The 19,859-nt window shown below is 52.6% G+C and overlaps 1 protein-coding gene across 2 annotated transcripts; it reads right to left on the minus strand.

Moving 5' to 3' along the window:
• Nucleotides 1,508-19,092, minus strand: SCN2B (sodium voltage-gated channel beta subunit 2). Of its 2 annotated transcripts, none has more exons than XM_013977493.2 (4): nt 18,971-19,092; nt 6,637-6,803; nt 6,131-6,341; nt 1,508-5,452 (listed from the first exon to the last, which is right to left on the minus strand). In XM_013977493.2, exons 2-4 carry the CDS (start codon nt 6,784-6,786, stop codon nt 5,253-5,255), a joined length of 561 nt encoding a protein of 186 aa, XP_013832947.1. In that variant the 5' UTR covers nt 6,787-6,803; nt 18,971-19,092; the 3' UTR covers nt 1,508-5,252. The 2 variants fall into 2 exon arrangements, with proteins under 2 accessions (XP_013832947.1, XP_003129961.1); XM_003129913.5 differs by lacking the exon at nt 18,971-19,092 and adding an exon at nt 14,702-14,991.

Genomic DNA, 19,859 nt, shown 5'->3' on the forward strand with positions numbered 1-19,859 from the left:
ACTTACACCTCAGCTGGGGGACATGGGAAGATAGGGAACAACTCTGAGCACCAGGGTGGGTGCTAGCCCTGCCTCCACAAGCCCTGCCTTCCGCAATCAGAACTACCCCACCAGGGAGTTCTTCAGTAGCCTACATTTTAAGGATCTGATGTTGTCACTGCTGTGGCTCATGTCCCTGCTACGGTGGGAGTTCGATCCCTGGCCCGGAAACCTCCGTATGCCACAAGCGCAGCCAAAAAAAAAAAAAAAAAAAAGAACTATCCCACCAGGCCCCAAGGAGGCGGAGCCAAAAAACATCAATCTGGAAGGGTCTCCTGAGCCAAATCCAACCCTCCCAGAAGCCAGGCCCAACTCCAAAGTATTCCCCAAGTGTTCTGGGAAAAAGCCCTGTCCACTCAGAAGGAACCGGCCAGAATCCCCAGTGCCTCCTCCTCCTGAGTTCACATCCCCTGCCTGTTTCCTTATCTGTTAAGCAGAGAAGCATCCTCTCCGACATCCCAGTCTTAGAACTCGAGCTCTGAGGGCGGACCTCCTCTAAAACCAAGGTCCCTTTGGTTCTCTCCAATACCAGCCACCTCTGTTTAAAGCTGCCACCATCTATTGGGTGTCTTTCTTGGGTAGCCACTGTAATCCTTGCAGGCATAAGGACGACAGATGTTAGGATCCTCCGGGAAGATTCTAAAGTGCATCTGACTACTGACCACTGGGTTATCAGGGAGTAGGCAGAAATGACAGCAAAACCAGGAGAAAGGAACCAACCCCTTCAGGATTTCCATGCAAAAGTTGAAGCTTTTCTTATCTGGTGAGCCTCCTAGGCAAGTGTGTGCATGTGTCTGTCTAAGAGAGAGAAAAATGCAAAGGGGGAAGAATAGGACGCAAGAGAGAAAAGGCCTGTGCCTGGAATAGCAGACCCCCTGGGCCAGGTGGTTGCCTTTGGTCCTGAATTTAGGGCTGATTCAGCAGCCACGTAAATAGGATACAGCCGTTCTCAAATGAGAACCTGACTCTTCCCCTCCCCAGCCACCCTCACCCGTGAAGTCTCATGAAAGCAGACGCTGCACCAGCTGTCGTATCTTTTTCTTGAATCCAGAGCAGGCAGAAGAGATGTCTGCCTACTCAGACACAGCTTAGAAACAGGGGGCAGGAAGGACGGCCCATCCAGCCATGGAAAGAGTAGACAACATAGGCACAACAGTTAGCCTCGAAGGCTTCAAGAGTGGGCATCTCCCAGAAATAACCAAGAGCCCTCCAAGACGTGGTGTTTAGCCGCTCTGTCCCCAGAGTGCTTTCAAGGTGGATGGAGGCCTCCAGGATTCTGGGAAGGCAGAGGGGAAAGATGAGGGCATCTGATGAGAAGGGAACGAGCAGAAGGACCTCATGCATGATGAGATCTGGCAGTGTCAGTAGCATCCCCGGGAAAGGAACCGCAGGAACTCCTGTGGTAATTCTGGCCCCGCCTCCACTTGCCCCACTCTGCACCCCTGAAAAAAGTCACACTCGAAGGATGTTCAGGGGAGATGATCTGTTTATTGCAGCCAGTAAATCCAAGCAAGGAGACAAACTGCAAAAGCAACTCGGTCTGCTCCCAAAAGCAGACACATCACAGCAGTTGGGCCACAGAGGACCATCCAAGTGTCTCTCCCCACCACCTCTCCCAACCACCGTGTAGCACATACGTCCTAGAAAGTGCATCAGTAGTTGTGTTTTCCCCTCCAAGTGCACAAAGAGCAATAAGAACATTCCATAATTTGCCTTTGGTGAATCAACTCAAAACATTGAGAAAAGATTGTTTTCCCCCCCGCCACCACCACAGTGTAACTTTGGGGGTGGATGTAGTGAGATGTTTTATATTTGGAGATATATCTCTACTTATATATAGACTATGTACAAATGCATCAGCAAGCTTCAATAAAGGAAGACATCAGCAAGAGGCACAGCAAGAGACACAGGCTTTCTATCCTTAAGACATAAGTAAGAAGAAAAAGTTCTTGATTCATCACCCGTTCCAATTGCACCAAGCCCTTCCCATGGCCTGGGACTATCCTTTTGGACCTGGCCATTATTTTCAGTTGTCCATCTGCTTAACCTGACCTTGCAAATACTTACCAGCCCAGCCTCGCCGAGGGGACTCACACGGAGAAGCGTGGATCCAGTCGGCTTTTCCTTTTTATAAATCAGGAATAACTGGTGATTGGTCCACAGCTAAGGGGGCAGATAGCTATTTCCAAAGCCAGTTCCAAGGCACCTCAAGGCATTTCAGTCCTGAAAAAGTGTGCTTTGTTCCGATAAGCTGAATCCCATGGGTTGGCCAGCCCATCTCTCTTTACAGTGGCCCTTAACTAGAAGGAAGAGACAGACAGGGCTTCCAAGAGAGCAGGAGAAGCAGGGGGCAGTTGAGAAAACCAGCAGACTGAACCCAGCAGAGCACAGTGACTGACGGGAACATGCGGCCGGAAGTAGGGCTTGAGGCGCACGGTACAGGAAGAGGAAGAGCTTGCTGGTGTACAGAGCAAGCAGGGTGCCATGGAAACATCTCACCGGTTTCCCACCTCAACTCACAGAAGCCCCCCACTTTGTTCCCAACCTCATTGCCCTGGGGGAGGCAGCTCTATGACATCTCTGGAAGAGACTCTAAGAGGCTCGGGAAGAAAGTGCCTACAGGGGTGGGCAAAGGTGGTTCCTGGCCCATCCCAGTCTGCTCGGGCGCCTGAGGCCCCTGGAGAGGTAGTGCTCTCCATTGGACCCTCTAGGTCAGGGCAGAGAAAGGAAGGAACCCAGAAGTCTTGGGCTTCTTTATGGAGAGTTAGGATTCCTTAGAATAAACCTAGGGAATCTTGCACATCATTCCCCTAAATGTTATGAGTCCTGGAAAAAAAAGATAAGCTCCCAGCATCCGCACAGCTCCTCACTCCTCCTGGAAGACGAGAGCACTGAGGAAGTTGCCAAAAAGTGAAATCTGCGAGCTGCAGACGTGTTATTACAACCACCCTCGGTCTCAGCTGGAGTGAGGGTGCCCACCACTCTCCTCTCCCCTCTGCTGGTTGGCTCCAAGGATGGGCAATGTCCACCAGCCCCAGGTATCCTGGGGGCTTAGCCCACCCCCATTGGCAGTGTGTTGATTGGCAGTTAGGTACTGATGAGTTAGAATCTCCGGATGAGCTGGACTCATCCCACCCAGGAGCCACCGGGCTGGTTGCCCATCCCCTGCCCTGTGCCCACTCTGCCCGGCCTCTCACCCTCTTCCCTACTGGGTCTTCCCTCTCTCCTTTCTTTCTTCCCTTCCCAGGACCCAGATTCTGGAATCTCTTCCTTCTCCTACTCCAGCCCTGGAAGCAGTGGCTGCAGAGGTGGAAATAGATGCACCAAAAAAAAAAATTCATCTTGGTCCCCACGGTGCTGACTTTGCAGTTCCCCACTCTGTTATGGCTTTGTGTGCATCCCCAGCACCTGGCACCGTGCCTGGCACACAGGAGATGCTCAATAAATGGATGTTGGATTGAAGTGAATTAAACTGAATCACCCAGATGCTATCGCTCTTTCCCCAAACTGGCCACCTTCTGGGTAGAGACAGAGAACGGTCCCTGAGGCTGTCAAAGTCCTGTCTCCACCCTCTTTCCCCAGACTTGGTCCTGCCCTGGGCACAGACGCCCTGAGCCCGGGCAGGGCCTGAGCTCCAAGGAAGGCTGGGAAGTGCTACAAGAGTCAGCCTGGGTGGGGGCAGGCGGTGCCATACCAGCAGCTCTACCCCCCACCCCCACCACCCCATCCCTGCCTCAGTCACAGCCTGGAGGGGCTGGGCTCCCAGACATGAATCAGGCTGGAGGAGCCCACCTCCCTCTCCTCACCTCCCTCGTCTCGGTCCCCCTGCCCCTGCCCTTCCCGTGGGGCAAATGTGGCTCCACTGATTCCAACTGGATACTGAGGAACCAGGGGAGAAGCAGGCCCCTTGGTTCTGCGAGTTTAAACCAGTTTCCCCATCATCTGTAGTATGAGGGACTTGGCTTAGTTGATCTCTGAGCATTTTCCAAGGCAGTTTCTCTCCGACTCTCTCCCTCTCCTGAGGCTTAAGCAATCCCGTCTTCATGCGAGTGAAATGGCAGTGAACGGTGGCTCCCCACTCACGCTACTTTCGTCCCCACAGAGGGAGCTGTCGGGGCAGGGGAGGGGTAACGTGGCTCCAGATGTGACACGGCCATGGGGCCTCAGAGGCTCCAAGGCTCCCCTCATGCGTCCCTCAGGGACAAGAGCCAGATGAAACCCTGTGAGGGTAACGGGAAAGTTTGAGCAGAAGCCCCAGGGAAGCCCCCCTCTGCCCACCAGCTCCTCACCTCCACACCTCGGCTGTTCCGGCCCAGGCAAGGGCGGCCACCCTGTGGGAGAAGGCAGGCGGCCTTGAACTCCAAAACAGAGCGCCCCCATCCCTAGGCTAACTTTGCCACCTGTCTCCTATTAGCGGGTAACTTAGATGAAAAACGATCACCACCTGGAGAGACATGACCCAGCCACGGCCCAGCTCAATACAATAGCCCTTCGGTACTTTTCTCGCCCCAGAGATCCCAAGGAGTCAGGAGCCAGGAGAAACCCTGAGGCTTCTGTGGGGGCGACTATCAATGGAGAAGGGGGGGAAGCAGAGCTCCCTGGGCCAAGGCTTGTCTCCAGTTGCCTCCGGCCCGGGCTTCCCTTCATTGTCCAAGAAATGCAATCATCCTCTCGACACACGCCCAAGTCAGAGGGACCCACAAGCAACCCCATGACAAAGCTGCCCAGGGCTGGGAACAGCTCAGGGAGCAGAGCAATGCCACACCTTCTAAGGGCAGCACAGCAGAGCCCCTCCCACCTGCGGGTCCCTCTGAAACCACCCCCAGAGCAGTCCACGCCCCGGGCAAGCCGGACAGCTGGCCTCCTCCACCACAGCCCACCCTCCCCGTCCGTGTCTGTGTCCCCAGCCCCACGGGCCTCCGGGCCTCCTGCCTCCTCTCAGGGGCTGGCAGTTCTGAGCCCGCCTCTCCCTCCCCTCAGGGCCCACACATCCCAGACGCCACAGGGGCAGGTTTCTCGAATGAAAGAGAGGTGGGTCACTCTTGGTGCAAGGGTGGGAGATACGAAGGGAGGGGTTCAGGAGGCCCCAGGTGGGCCCTGGGAACCTGGATCGAGAGAAGCACACCAAGAGAGGGCAGGCAGGGGCACGCTGTGCGGGCAGAGGGCGGGAGGGAGACAGGACACGAGGGAGGGGCTGCAGGGCCGCCCGCCGGTTACTTGGTGCCATCGTCCGCGTTGCCCTCTCCATCCGTCTTGCCCTCCTCCTCCGTCTTCAGGTCATCCGTGCTCAGTTTCTGCTCTTTTTTCCTCCTCACGCACTTGACTACCATCAGCACCAAGATGACCACAGCCAGAAAGCCCCCGACGGAGGCGCCCACGATCACCGCCACCGTGGAATCCCGCTCAGGGGGCTCTGGAGAAGGGGGTGGGGGGAACACGGACCGACTGAGCATTAGGGCTGGAAAAGGGAGCCTCGTCCACTGGCCCCTGCTCCCTGCAGTACGTGTGGGGTGGTCCTGACTTGACCCTCCTCCGTGGAAATCACTTTGGTCAAAGCCCCAAATCAACCCCAGCCATTGACCTCTAAGCAGCCCACCCCAGAATCCCAGGACACCTAAAAGCCCCAAGGGAGGGCAGTATGATGCTGTACCTAGGAGTACGGACCTGGAGGTCAAATAGACCCAGTGTGAGTCCTGACTGTACAATTTATGAACGGCGTGATCTTAGGTAATGTACTTAGGTGATGGCCTTAGCCTCTAGAAGCCTCAGTTTCCTCATCTGAAAAATCGGGATAATAACTGTACCTCCCTCACAGGGTTTTATGATGATGAAATGAGATCATGGACATAGAGAACTTAGTCCTTTCTGTACCTGAGACACAGTAAGTGGCCAAAACCTGAAAGCTGCTCTCAGGCTTCATGATGGGCTCCCTGAGACCTGGTCCCAGGTCCTCAAGGACTGGGAGGAGTAAACCAGATGCCTTCCATGGGCACACACTCTTGCTCCCCGCCTTGCGGGGGGTGGATCCCCAGCTAACCCTGCTGGGGCGCGGCTGGGTGGGAGCGGCCAGGGCCCCCCAGCAGCCCCTCACCTTCCATGAGGACCTGCAGGTAGATCTTGCCGTGGCCGCGGTGGCGGTCGGGCGGGTTCATGATGTAGCAGTTGTAGGTGCCCTCGTCCTCCAGCTGCACGTTTCTCAGTGTGACCGACACATCGTACTTGCTGGGGTTCCCCGAGAACTCCACGCGGTCCCGGAACCGCTCCAACTTCAGGTTAATGATCTTCATGCGGAACTGGAGGAACTGAGGGAGGGGCGAGGGGCAGGAAGCTCCGCATGAGCAAGGAGCTGAGAGGACAGCAGGGTGGGCCTCCTCCCAGCCCCCCTTTTCCTTGGAAGAGAGGCCGTCACCCCCAGATCTCTGCCACCCCCCTCCTCCAGGGCCACCCAGATGTGATAACACACCTGCGGCCAATGCCCCCTGGAGCAGACAGCACACCAGGGTCCTCTGGGGACCTGGTCTGGAGCAGGGGCAGGAGGTGGGAAAGGTGGGCTTCATTCTGCCTCCTTCCCCATCCCGCCTCCTTCCCAGGACTCACCATCTCCTCGGAGCAGTTATTACACTCCTGGTAAGTCCAGTTCAGGGAGAACTGCTTGTGGTTCACGGTGTAGCAGGAGTTGAAGGTGCAGGACAGACGGGCATCGGAGCCATTGAGGACGTTGAGGGTGGTAGGTACTGTGACTTCCATGCTCTGCCCTGGTGGCACTGCGGACAAAGCCACAAGCTGGTGAGGATTCCAGCTGGCCGATAGGGCCAGGGAGGGGACAAGCCTTCTGTGCCTGGTGGGGAGCGGAGCAGGGCTATGGCAGCTGGCTGGGTCCCTTAGAGCTGAAATTAGTCGGTGGGGGGTTGGGTGGAGTGGGCTGGCCCAAGCTCGGAAGGAGTACCTGATGTGGCCCTGGGGGTAACGTGGGGAGCAGAACAAGGCTGGGGTAGAGAGAGACCAAATCATCTGTCAAGCCAGCGACAGACAGATGGGCCTCAAGCCTTTTTCAGCGCTGCATCTGTGTAAGCCCCTTTACCCAGCTGTCCTGCTCCAGGCCTGTCACGGCCACCGGCCCTGCTGGCTAAAGACTTTGGACAAGGGATTGTGCTTCTTCCTCACTACTTCTAACCATCTCTGTGGAGCCAAAGCCCTTCCAGCTGTAATTACAGTGTCCCCAGGGGGCAGGCAGCCTTGAGGACAGATGGGGATTCAGAAAGCCTCCCTCTCTATATGCAGGGCAGAGCAAAGCCATGTGCCCAGCCCAGCTCCCTTCTGTTCCCTAAGCTCCCGGCAGGGACTGCAGATGAGCAATGGGAGGGCGAGATGCCCCAGAAGGACAGGCACAATTCCAAGGGATCCACGGATGGGTCTACAAGGACAGGAGTCCCTTTTGGAGACGCCAAGGCTGGACACGCTACGTGAGGAGCTAGTACAGGCTGCGGGGCGTGGGGGGCGGGGGCAGGGGTGGCGGGTGGGAACAGCAGGTTTCTGCAGAATCCTCTGGGGAGCATCAGACCTGGTCCAGGAGCCCTGGGTGCTGAGGCTGGGTGTCACCCCACCCTGACAGTCCAAGTAGGGCAGGGTCTAGGGTGAGGAGAGTGAGCCAAAGCCCTTCTTCAGCCAAAGCTAAAGATGCAGTGCCCCTCCCCCAAGAGGGCAGAAATTGAGGAGAGGGTACTCCTTCTCAGGGTCATGTAAATACCTCCCCAAATTTTACACCCTAGGCAACTCACTTGCCTCACCCTTGTCCTGGTCTGAATTCTGAGATTCGCTGCCAATATCGTCAAAACCTCATCCCCACAGATTAATATTCTTTTTTAAAAAAATAATTTCTTTTTAATTTTTTTTGGGGGGGACCGCCCCACAGCACATGAAGTTCCAGGGCCAGGGATCAGATCTGAGCCACAGCTGTTACCTACACTGCAGCTGCGGCAACGCCGGATCCTTAACCCACTGTCCTGGGCCGGGAAACGAACCTGCATCCCAGCAGTACAGAGATGCCTCCATCCCTTTGCGCCACAATGGGAACCCCAAGATTAATATCCTTTGAAGAGGATGAACAGTAATGCTCAGCACCAATCATTCATTCACTCATTTACCAAATATTTATCAATCATCCACTATGGCCCAGGCACTCAGTCTAGACCCTGGGGATTATTGCTGAGATGGAGGCAGGCAGAGGTGCTGCAATAGGGAGCTTATGTTCTAGGGTGGGAGACAGATATCAGAGAAAAGATATGGAACTTTAAGGAGTGATGCATGGCAAGGGCTGTAAAAAATAAGGCCAGGAGCAGGGTGCTGCCTGACCCGTGGGGCTTGGGGAGGGCTGCTCGGAACAGGGCCCTGTAGGCAGCCCCAGCTAAAGTGAGTGAGTGAGCCATTTGAAATTTTGAAGAAGCCAAGGTCCCAGGCAGCAGACTATCAAGAGGAAAGCCTCAGTGCTTGAAATAAGGTTCACGTGTCTGGGGCACAACCAGCAGAGTGATGAAAGGGGCAAGTGGAGAGGCCTGGGGTCCCAGAGTTAGGCAGGGAGAGAACGCCCCTCTTCTGAGTGAGATGGGAAGCCACTAGGGGGCAGACGGTCAGGGAAGCAGCTCGGACGAGAGCCAGGGCTGTCCACACAGGAATCGCACAGACACGGAGATCCCATTAGACCAGGTTCAATCCCAGCTCTGCCTTCAATCAGCTGGGAGACTGTGGGCAAGTTCCTTCACCTTCAGAGCCTCGGGCCCTCTCCTCTGCAAAACGCAGCTGAGGACACTGACCTCCCAGGGTAGTTATGACAATTAAGTAATAAAATATACAAAGCAAACAGTAGCCTAAATTCTCAAGTTCTGCCCCCTAAGCAGGAAGGGCTTTGGGGGGCAGTCCTCTGGCAGGGGCATCTTGGAACCTGATCCCCAGGCAACCCCTGGGAATTTCCTGGGATCAGGGCCCAGTGGGGGGCGGGACAGGTCGATTCCCCGCAGGGCTCTCTTCTGCAGATGGTTTGGTTGTGCAAAGCTGCCAGGCCCCACACCAGGGGCAGCCGCACCCTCAGCCTGGAAGCAGGGATGTCAAGGTCCTTCTGCTCAGCCTGTCCCTTGGGATGAGTAGGCAGGGTCAGTAGGCAGGACTTAAGGACAGGAGATGCTCTGAACTGCTGGCCCTGGAGGTCAGGACCCAGCCCTAGACAGAGGGATGGGCATGCAACCCCGCCTGCAAGGCCAGGCTTCCAGTGTGCCCAGGTGCTCATCAGGGGCACATGAACTGGGGTCGGGGAGGGGGGCAGTTGCCGAGGGGGCCTTCAAGAAGAACGCAGCTCGGTCCCTCCCTCTCCGCTCTCCTCGCCATTATGAAAGCACCTAGCACAGCGCCAGGCTAGGAGGAGGTGTGCGGAAAATGCTATCTCCGCCCCCGCTCTGCAGAGGCAGAGGAATCTGCAGGGAAGGAGTCTTGCAGGGCCCTGTCCTGAGCTTACCTCAGATCCCAGGAACACCCTACTTTTCTAGCATCTTCCCTGGGAAGAGGCTGCAACCTTCCTAGGCGCCCTTGAGCAAAAGGAGCCTCCGAGTGGCATTCAGTAGGTCCCAGGAATCTGGCTGACCCAGCCCTCCCTCTGTCCCATCCCAGCCCACAATATCCCTTTGATCAGAACTTGAACCCCACCAGGAAGCTCCCTCCACCTGAAAGGAGCTAGCGCTTTGCCCTGAGGGAAGGCACAGGCCTGGGGAGCAAAGGGCCTTTTCTGGCCGGCTGAGGGGAGCCAAGAGGTGCATTTTGAGTCCCCCCACACACACATCCTTACAGAGCCTCCTGGAGGAGGCACCAGGCTGACATGTGTGCCCTTTAGTGGTCACAGAGGTCAAATGCCAACTGCAGAGAGGAGAACAAAGAGTCACCAACCACATCTGAGGAACCTCAGAAATTGTAGATCCAGCCCCATCCTCTTACCAGTGAGGAAGGTGAAGCCACAGAGAGAGACAGCCAGCAGTTAGGGACAAGAATCATGGTTCCTGACTCCTGGCCACTACCTACATCCACCTGAGTCTCACCAGGATCCCAGCTTGAGGAAAGGGCCTGAGGTCTTTCACCAATCCAGGCCCTCACTAAGATGAGAAAATCTGGAGGTCCCATTGTGGCGCAGCGGAAACAAATCCGACTAGGAATCTTGAGGTTGCGGGTTCGATCCCTGGTCTCGTTCAGTGGGTTAAGGATCTGGCGTTGCCATGAGCTCTGATGTAGGTCACAGATGGCGGCTCGGATCTGGCATTGCTATGGCTGTGGCGTAGACACGCAGCTGTAGCTCTGATAAGACCCCTAGCCTGGGAACCTCCCTATGCCGTGGGTGCAGCCCTCAAAAGACAAAAAAGGAGTTCCCGTCGTGGCGCAGTGGTTCATGAATCTGACTAGGAACCATGAGGTTGCAGGTTCGGTCCCTGCCCTTGCTCAGTGGGTTAACGATCCAGCGTTGCCGTGGGTGAGCTGTGGTGTAGGTTGCAGACGCAGCTCGGATCCCGCACTGCTGTGGCTCTGGAGTAGGACAGCGGCTACAGCTCCAATTAGACCCCTAGCCTGGGAACCTCCATATGCCGTGGGAGCGGCCCAAAGAAATAGCAAAAAGACAAAAAAAAAAAAAAAAAAAGATGAGAAAACCATCCTGTTAGGAGGGCAAATCTGTGGGCAAAATTCCAGGCTCCTAGCAAATTCTGCTGCTTCAGGAAATTAGCCAAATCCACAGCGTGGGCCACAAAAGGACTTCCAAACAACAGAGTGCTCACCGCGCATCGGCGCTGTTAAGCACCTACAGATGGTAGCTCAGGTAACACAACAACCCCAACATCACCGCCACTCTCCAGGTAAGGAGTTGGAGCAGAGCTTGAGTTCACAGCTAGAATTGAACCCAGCCTGGCAGGCCCCAGACAGAGGGTTGGGGCGGGGGGGCCCGTGGTGAGCCCAAATGAGGGCGTGATTTTCACTCCAAAGGCTCCAGGGACCAGGCCTCCTACTGTCTACACAGCAGGTCCGGGCAGGCTGGCCAGAGGGGAATGGTCCTCTCTAAAGGCACCTCCATACAAGGGGGGCCCAGTCTTCCTGGTTGTCCCATTTGGGACCAGGTCTAGAGCCTGGGTCTCCTGGTTTCCAACTCACAGAAAAGAAATGATCAACAGGGATACCGTCAGGATGTGGCTTTCGAACTTCGTACTAAAACATCACCAGTGCCCAGGCCCCTCATTTTCCCAGGCCCCTCATTTTCTTCAAGATGCATCAGGGCACCTTGGCCCCCATGTCATATGCTGTTCTAACTGGCCCATCTTGCAGGAATCACAAATACTTGCTCATCTCCTGTCAAACCTTATGTCCTGCAGAGACTGGAAGTTAATGCTCTTGACGCCTCTTTCCAGCCCTATAGCAACCTATGAGGTAGGTTTATTTCTTCGCGGTTTAAAAAAAAAAAGTTTGTCTAAGTAGAGAAATTACTTTCCTCCCTTCTCCAGCACGCTGTCTCTGGGGCAGCCCCGCCTTCAGGGCAAATGGCACACCCAGCATGTCTCCCCACCCTCCACCCTGCCTCCACTCCAGTGACCCCGGAGTTCTTACTTTTTCGAAAATACCGCCTTCTTTCATGCCTCTGTGCCTCTGCACCTGTTTTTGCTCTCGGTTGGGAAGCTCGTTCTCCTTGCTGCACCTGAGCCCTCCTACGTTATCCGCAGATCCCAGCTAACAAGGCATCGCCTCCGTGCCAGACGCCCCAGCACCTGCACCCTTTCCCAGCCTGTTTCCATTGCTTCCAGACTGGGAGCCAGAATGACAAAGTGGCCAAAATGGCCCTCTAGCACTCTGGTCAGGCGAGAGGGTTAACCTCCCAGCACCTCAGTTTCTTCATCTGTGAAATGGGAGATGACAGGAGATAACCTCCTAGGGCCGTGGTGAGGAATGAACGGCTTACAGAAACATAAAGCTCACAGCAGTGTGTGGCACATAGTCAGTCAGCCCTCAACAAAGCTTAGCTGCTAGTGTTATTATTATTACTACTGTTCTTTTGACAGCGCCGCTGATGCTCAGAAAACTCTGGGGAGCTGATTCTTATTTATCCTGGCATCCCTGGACCCAGGAGTCTATGGCACACAGAGGGCACTCGATAAAATCTGTAAATGGAGGGGAAAGCGTTTCCCTCCACATGTCTGTGTGCAGGGGCCTTGAAGAAAGACCAGATTCCACTTTCTAGGCCTCCCCTGACATAAGCCCTCCCCTGGGTTATCATAACCCAGATTCTGATAACCGTAACCATGAAGCCAACAGTCCTGAGAAAAACTCTAGGGAAGACCAAAGGTTGGGATTGTTTCTAGGTGGAAACTAGTCTTACGCGCTTCTATCGTGTATAAGGCAGTTTTCCCAGCTTTCCCCTTTCCCTCTGTCAGCTCGATAGCCATCGTCACAAACCCAGTCCCTGTCACAGTCCCCTCCCTTGTCACTCGTGGTATCTCTCCACCTTGGGGACTGACGCTACTACAACCACCCAAGTCCCATTGACCACCTGAGTCCTTAGCCTTGGAGTCCCAGGGCCTGCGTCATCACAGCCTCAGTCAAGTTCAAGGTCCATCCTCCTGCATCGCCGCCCTCCCCCCCCCCAGGTTTGCAGAGGCTTTAGCTTCCTCTCACCATCACCTCAGAGCCCCCATGCCCTGACCTCTTTACCCTAGACTCCATCACCTTGGTCCTGGTCCCTGGTCCCTTCTTTCTTCACTTAAATAAGGCTCTCACAAGGCTGCCTCTCCCTCCACAGGAACTCTCCCTAACTCCCAAAAGGGGTCACCTGTACTCTGCCCCCATCGCCTTACATACTGGTCACTCAACCCAACCAACTTGAGACTGATCAAAATTACTGTTAGTATAGCAGTACCACTTCTCCAACACTAGGGGCAGTAGAGTTCAATGGTTAAGAAAGGGCTGGGGAGTTCCCCTTGTGGTTCAGCGGGTTAAGAACCCAGCATAGTGTCTGTGAGGATGTAGGTTCAATCCCTGGCCTCGCTCAGGGGGTTAAGGATCCGGCGTTGCTACGCAAGCTGTGGCGAGGTCGCAGATGCAGCTTGGATCCCGCATTGCTGTGGCTGTGGCTTAGACTGGCAGCTGCAGCTCTGATTCGACCCCTAGCCTGGGAACTTCCATATGTGGCAAGTGTAGCCATAAAAAGAACAACAACAACAAAATAAAGGGCTGAGGTCAGGCAACCAGGAGTTCAAATCTCAGCTCCCTTTAAACCAGTCCTGTGACCTTATTGGGCCAGTTACTGAATTTCTCTGTGCCTGTTACCGTATCAGTAACTTGAGGATCATAACATATCCATCCCACATGATCCCCGATTGCCGTGAGGACTAAACAAGATACATACTACCTGCGCACGTGAAAATCGTTCAAAAAGGTTAGCTATTATTGAGCATCTGCTATGTACCAGACTCACCAAAAACCCAGACAGTAGGTATTCTCCAGTTCACCCACGAAACAGCTCAGAGGGGTTGAGTAACTTGCTAATGGTATGGTGTAAATGACAGAGGTGGCTTTAAACCCAGAACGATTCCAGGGTTCATGCTCTTTCTGCTGCCTGAGCTTCTATAACCCTCCTGCTCTGTGATTAATACATCCGATAATTCAGCAAAGCTAATAGGCCTTATCACGCAGGCTACCTGGGACCCTGCATTCTCTCTGTTTAGCGCTCCTGCCCTACATCCAGCACAGCAAGCCAGTGAAGGAGAGAGAAAGAGGGAGAAAGGGAGTGAAAGAGAGACGGTGTGATGGGTACTACGCCCACTGACAACCCATGGACTGGGTCCTCAATTGCTAGGCCAGCAACGAGTAACTTTAGGAGCAAGAAATGAAGCTACCTGGTCAGTTCTGAGACATGGTCTAAAGAGCCGCAACAACAGGCAGACCCAGGAGTTCCCTTTCCCTTTTTTCTTTTCTTTTTTTTTCTTTCTTTTTTTTTTTTTTTTTTCTGATTCCTTCACCTGACCCTTCTTCTGCCCTATCTGGTCCAAGCCAGAGACCTTCTCCATCAGCGGCTGCTTCAGCAGTTTTCCTCCCAAATGCAGAAGTCATTCCTCTAGCCTGCTTGCCTCCTACTCCCCCACACATTGCAACAAAATCAGCAGTACAGATTTCCAGGAAGCCAGACCTGGAACTCCCCCTTAAATCCACTGGATGCTAAAGAGCAAGGTTCAGAAAAGAAGCCCCTTAAGGAAGCATGAAGTCCCAGGACCCCACATTTGCAGCAACTTAAAAAAAAAAAATCCATAAAGAGGCTCTGCAGATCAGCCTACCCTCCACCCCCATCCCCACATGGGTCCATCACAGGGAAATGCAGAGGAAAATCCCCTCCCTTGACAAGTGACGTCCCCCACCCCCACCCCCACCCCCTGCAAGGAACACTCAGATCCCCTGACCCAATGTTGCTGTGACCAAGTGGTCCCAGCATTATGCAGTCCCCGCAACGTCTCCCCCAGTCCCCGCTCCTCCCTTCCCAAGGACACGAAGGGAAGCTCAAGCAAGGTCTCCTTCCCTGCCCCCGGCCCCCATCCTCCTCCTGTTGCAGCTGCACTTCTGGACCCACAGGAGCATGCAGATGTGCAGACTAACTTACCCAAAGAGAAAAAGAGACTGAGCCCCGTGAGACCGAAGGCAGGGCGAGGTAGCCAGGCATCTTTGTGCATTTTCAGAGACTGAGATGGGAGATGTTGGTCGGGTGGGGTACGGGAGAGGGTGATTTGAGGGCCGAGGGCTACAGGGGAGGAAGAGTTAGATGCTAAAAAAAAAATGCACGGATGTACTTCAAAGACACATACAACATTAAGGAAGCTTTATTTCCATCTCTCTAATATGGCGGGCTCGTATCTAGCTGCTAAAAAAGAGAGAGGGAGTGTGGAAGGGAGAGAGAAAAAAGGGGATGGAGTAAATTTTGTGGTTGGTGGATTTCGAACGGCAAGTAGGAGGGCATAAAAAAGTCTTTCTGCAAAGAGCAAAGTTCCTTGGAAATTGTTACCCTCTAAAACAAGAACTGAAGCGTGTACTCCCTTCTTTACTTGGTTATTGCTGGGGTTTGAAAATTGTCTGAGGAGCCCATTTATTTCAAAGCTACAGTGAGGAGGTGAATCCCTCTTTCTCATTTAAAAACACCCAAAAAAGGAGAATTTTTTGTTATTTTGGAAAGGGTTCAAGGAAGTGAGTTGGGAGATTTGGGGGAAGTAAGAACTTCCCCATTTTTCTAGCATTTCCACTGAAAACAGAACATATCAAAGCAGGCCGGTGTAAAAATACTGAACAGATATTACAGTCAAATGTAATATGATAAATCAACTATGCTCTAATAAAAATAAAATTCAAAACTTTTTTTTAAAATATAATATGGACCTGTGGTGAATCCTGTTTCAATAAAGTCAATTACATTAAATCCTGCTTCAGTTAATCTACAGTAAAAAGACATTATTGAGATAACCTGGAAAAAAATATGGACTGAGTGTTAGATTATATTAATGAATAATTTTTAATTTTGTTGGGTGTGATAAAAATATTGCGGTTATGTTCTTTAACACCTTTTTTTTTTTTTTTTGTCTTTTTGCCTTTTCTAGGGCCACTCCCATGGCATATGGAGGTTCCCAGGCTAGGGGTCTAATTGGAGCTGTAGCCACCGGCCTACACCAGGGCCACAGCAACGCAGGATCCAAGCCATGTCTTCAACCTACACCACAGCTCATGGCAATGCCAGATCCTTAACCCACTGAGCAAGGCCAGGGATCGAACCTGAAACCTCATGGTTCCTAGTCGGATTCATTAACCACTGTGCCACGACAGAAACTCCAGTTCTTTAACATCTTTATCTATTATACACACTGGAGTGCTTATAGGTGAAATGATGGGATGGCTGGAATTTGCTTTCAAATATGCCAGGAAAAAAAAAAAAAAAAAAAAAGACATTGGGGTGGTAGGTGACACAGGACCAGATATTGTTGTTGGTTGTTGAAACCGGTGATAGGTACAAAGTGTTCACTATATGTTCTCTCTTCTGATTTCTGGGGGTGGGGGGGTGTATGTGTATATATATATACATACACATATACACACACACACATATATATACACACACACACATATATATACACACACACACACATATATATACACACACACATATATATATACACACACATATATATATATATACACACATACATACACATATAAGTATTTTTTTTTTAGGGCTGCACCTGCAGCATATGGAAATTCCCAGGCTAGGGGTCAAATCAGAGCTACAGCTGCCAGACTATGTCACAGCCACAGCAATGCCAGATATGCGCCACATCTGTGACCTAAGCCGAAGCTTGCACAGCAACGCCAGATCCTTAATCCACTGAGTGAGGCCAGAGATGGACCCCGAATCCCCATGGATACTAGTCAGGTTCTTAACCCTCTGAGCCACAATGGGAACTCCCTGTTGTATATTTGAAAATATTTTCTTTGAAAAGGGAAGAAGAAATAGGCTCATATCACAAGAAGGAGAACGTGGGGTGAGTGCCAAGAGTGCCCTAAGCAAGACAGTGACCTTCGCTCCACTCTTCCAGGGAGGCATTTGAATAGAACAAAGGTTCTCCTGCAGCAATCACACGCATTTGTGGCGGGCCACTGATGCACCAAACAGGTGCCCCTCACATCTTATAGCATTAACCCTGGGCCAAGTCTTTACAAAGGGTATCTCTACTTAATTGTAAGCTGGGAATGGGTGATTACCGCTCTTTTTTAAAAAAATGGCAATGAGGACACAGAGGCTGACAAGGCCTAACCCACTCAGGTTACGTGTGATAGTTAAGGGCAGAGTCAGAGCCAGGACCCAAACTGAGGTCTGGTGGGAAACACTGGGTACTTCCAAAATTCCGCATTGCCTGTTACCAAGGGGAGGAGATGTGGGAGCTTCCCTCGGATCATTTAGAGACACACGGAAGAGAAGACTGGAATAGATGAAGCAAGGGGCCTCTGCATGCGTGTGTGTGTGTGTGTGTGTGTGTGTGTGTAAAAAGGTGGTATGAGGCAGGGCATGGAGGAAGCACTAGCACAGTGCTTGGTTCAGAGCAGACACTCCATAAACAGGTGCTGCATAGCAGCACAGGGCCAGGACCCCCTGAATGAATGAATGAGCTTGGAGCAGGACTTTCGCGGAAGGCAGGGAACTCTAGCCAAGGCTGCTGAAGCTGTTCTTGGCTGGGGAGAAGTGAAATGGGTCAGATTTAGGTGGTGGTTGCTGAAGTCAGAGGGGTGGAAAGGAGACCTCTGGGGTTCTCCACACCCGAGGTGTGGTCCATGCCCAAATCCTGGACAGACTCTGTAGCCAAAGTTGCCTCTGTCACTTCACCAGAGTCTGGGCAGCTGGCCCATTCCCAGAGCTCACAGACCCTAGGAAGGAAAATCAGAGATGGGGCAGCCTAGGGAGAAAAGTGTCTTCCAGTGGCCCCAACCCTCAGGCCCCAGGCTGCCTCCACTGCCAACAGTGGCCTGGCTCGCAGGTGTGCCAGGAGGGAGAGACCAGCTCCAGCTCTGGCACAGCCCCCCAGCCAGGTCCCAGCTCGCTGCACAGTCACCCAAGCTGCCGCAGGTACATGTCAGCCAGAGAGTTTTGGTTTGACGTAGCCGGCCTCCTCCTTTTTTCTTAATGTAGCTAAGCATGCCTGTGAGGCCCCAGAAGCTGCTTACCAGGCTCTCTTGGTCTCAAGACCGACCAGAAACTTCTATTTGGGGGACATCTGAGATACAAAATAAATCCTAAAGTTCCTTTGCCTCTAGCCAGAATTTGGCTCAGAGAAACCAGGTATATGACTCAGCCTTTGGCCAACTCAGCCCTGCAGGAACAAAGGTTGGAAGGCGCCAAACGGGGGAGAGGAGGAGGTACCCAGGAGGGGGGAGTCAGCAGGGGAGCTACCCCAGACCCTCCCCATCGCTCACCTGGGCCTCCAGATGCCCATTTGATCCAAAAGAGCACATCTTTCCCCAGGAGCCAGTAAACGCCTGGGAAGCAGAAACTCAAAGAGGTACTGAGTGAAGAAGACACCAGTATTGAAGATGGGCTATTTGGGGAAGGAAGCCCTGTGTTTGGCATTTCGTCATGCCATTTATCCCTGGAGATTTTATTAGACAACACTCAATTGTCTACCTTACTGGAGGAAGCCGTCACACAGAACCCAAAGGAAAGTCGTTTCCTTTTGCCTTTGAAATTCTTAGTGGAGGCTATGGGGAGCCTCCCTGCTTACCTTTGCCTCACTAGACCAGCATCATCAGCATCACAGGAGCTCCTAGAAATGCAGAGTCACAGGCCCCACCTCCAACCTAAAGAATCAGAATCTGCTTTTTTGGAGGGGGCGGGGGGGCGGTGCTGCACCCACAGCATATGGAAGTTCCCAGGCTAGGGGTAGAATTGGACCTACAGCTGCCAGCCTACACCACAGCCACAGCCACTCAGGATCTGAACCACATCTGTGATCTACACCACAGCTCACGGCAATCGGCTCCTTAACCCACTGAGTAAGGCCAGGGATTGAACCCGCATCCTCATGGATACTAGTAGGATTCATTTCTGCTGAGACACAACGGGAAGCCCCTCAGAATCTGCATTTTTAACAAGCTCTTTAGGTGTTTCTTGAGAAGTAACACCCTCAGCTAATATTAAAAGGTTTGCATTCTAGGAGCTCGGAGCAATGAGAGGCTAGGTTTGGGGGTTTGGCGAGAAGGGACTGGCGAGCAGGGACAAGCTTAGGATTAAATACTTCAGAGCACCTGGCGGCCTGCTTGGGTAGAACAATTTCACTCCCCTCTCTTCTCTGCCCAGACCCTTCCCAAGCTGCTCCACACCAGGCTGGCTTTATCTTACCCCACAGAGGGCTTCACATCACGGGTCTCTGCCTTCGCAGTTTCCTCTTCTAAGAATGCCCTTCCTCTCTCGTCTGCTCCACAAGCTCCTAGTTCTTCAAAAATCTGCTACAAAGTAACTCCCTCCTTACCACCCCTTCCTTGTCATCTATGTACCTCTTCTCTCCATGCAGCTGTGACCCTGGGTCCATTTACTCGTTTATAATTCCCTCATTCAACAAACTGTTTTTGTTTTAAGCCACACTTGCAACATGCACAAGTTCCCAGGCCAGAGATCAAACTTGAACCACAGCAGCAACAAGGCTGAATCCTTAACCACTGGGACACCAGGGAACTCCTCAAATATCTGTTTAATGTCCTCTATGTGCCAGACACTAGGCTAGAAACCTAGAGGCCCAGAAATGAATAAGATATAGCTCACCCTTTGAGAGCTTACGTTCTAGATAAGGAGACAAATATATCAACTCCCATCTACAGGTAACCCTGGGATTACTTGAGAGTATTGTCATTTTGTTTATATGTCTTACCTCCCCAACTAGATTGCAGCTCTTTAAAGACAGGGGTTGTGTCTTAGTCTTCTGAGTTTGTGCTAGGCCACTACTGGTCCCTGAGCAGATGAGAATAAATCAATGATTGTCTATTTTATACCTGGGGAAAGAGCAGAAACTCTATCAGCCTGATCTGACCCAGCAAAAGTGTGGTAGAACCAGGACTGGGAGCCAGGTCCAGCCCATCCCTGCATGTGCTATTCTACTCCACTCCCTAGGAATTCCATTCAACATGGGATTGTCCCATATGGGGTTATAGAAAAAAAACTAAAGCAGGATCTCTAAACGTCTAAGATCTCCTGGAGAAAATAAGGCCTCATACCCATGAAACAATCAAAGAAC

The sequence above is a fragment of the Sus scrofa genome, chromosome 9 (genome assembly GCF_000003025.6).
Source record: "Sus scrofa isolate TJ Tabasco breed Duroc chromosome 9, Sscrofa11.1, whole genome shotgun sequence".
Lineage (NCBI taxonomy): Eukaryota > Metazoa > Chordata > Mammalia > Artiodactyla > Suidae > Sus > Sus scrofa.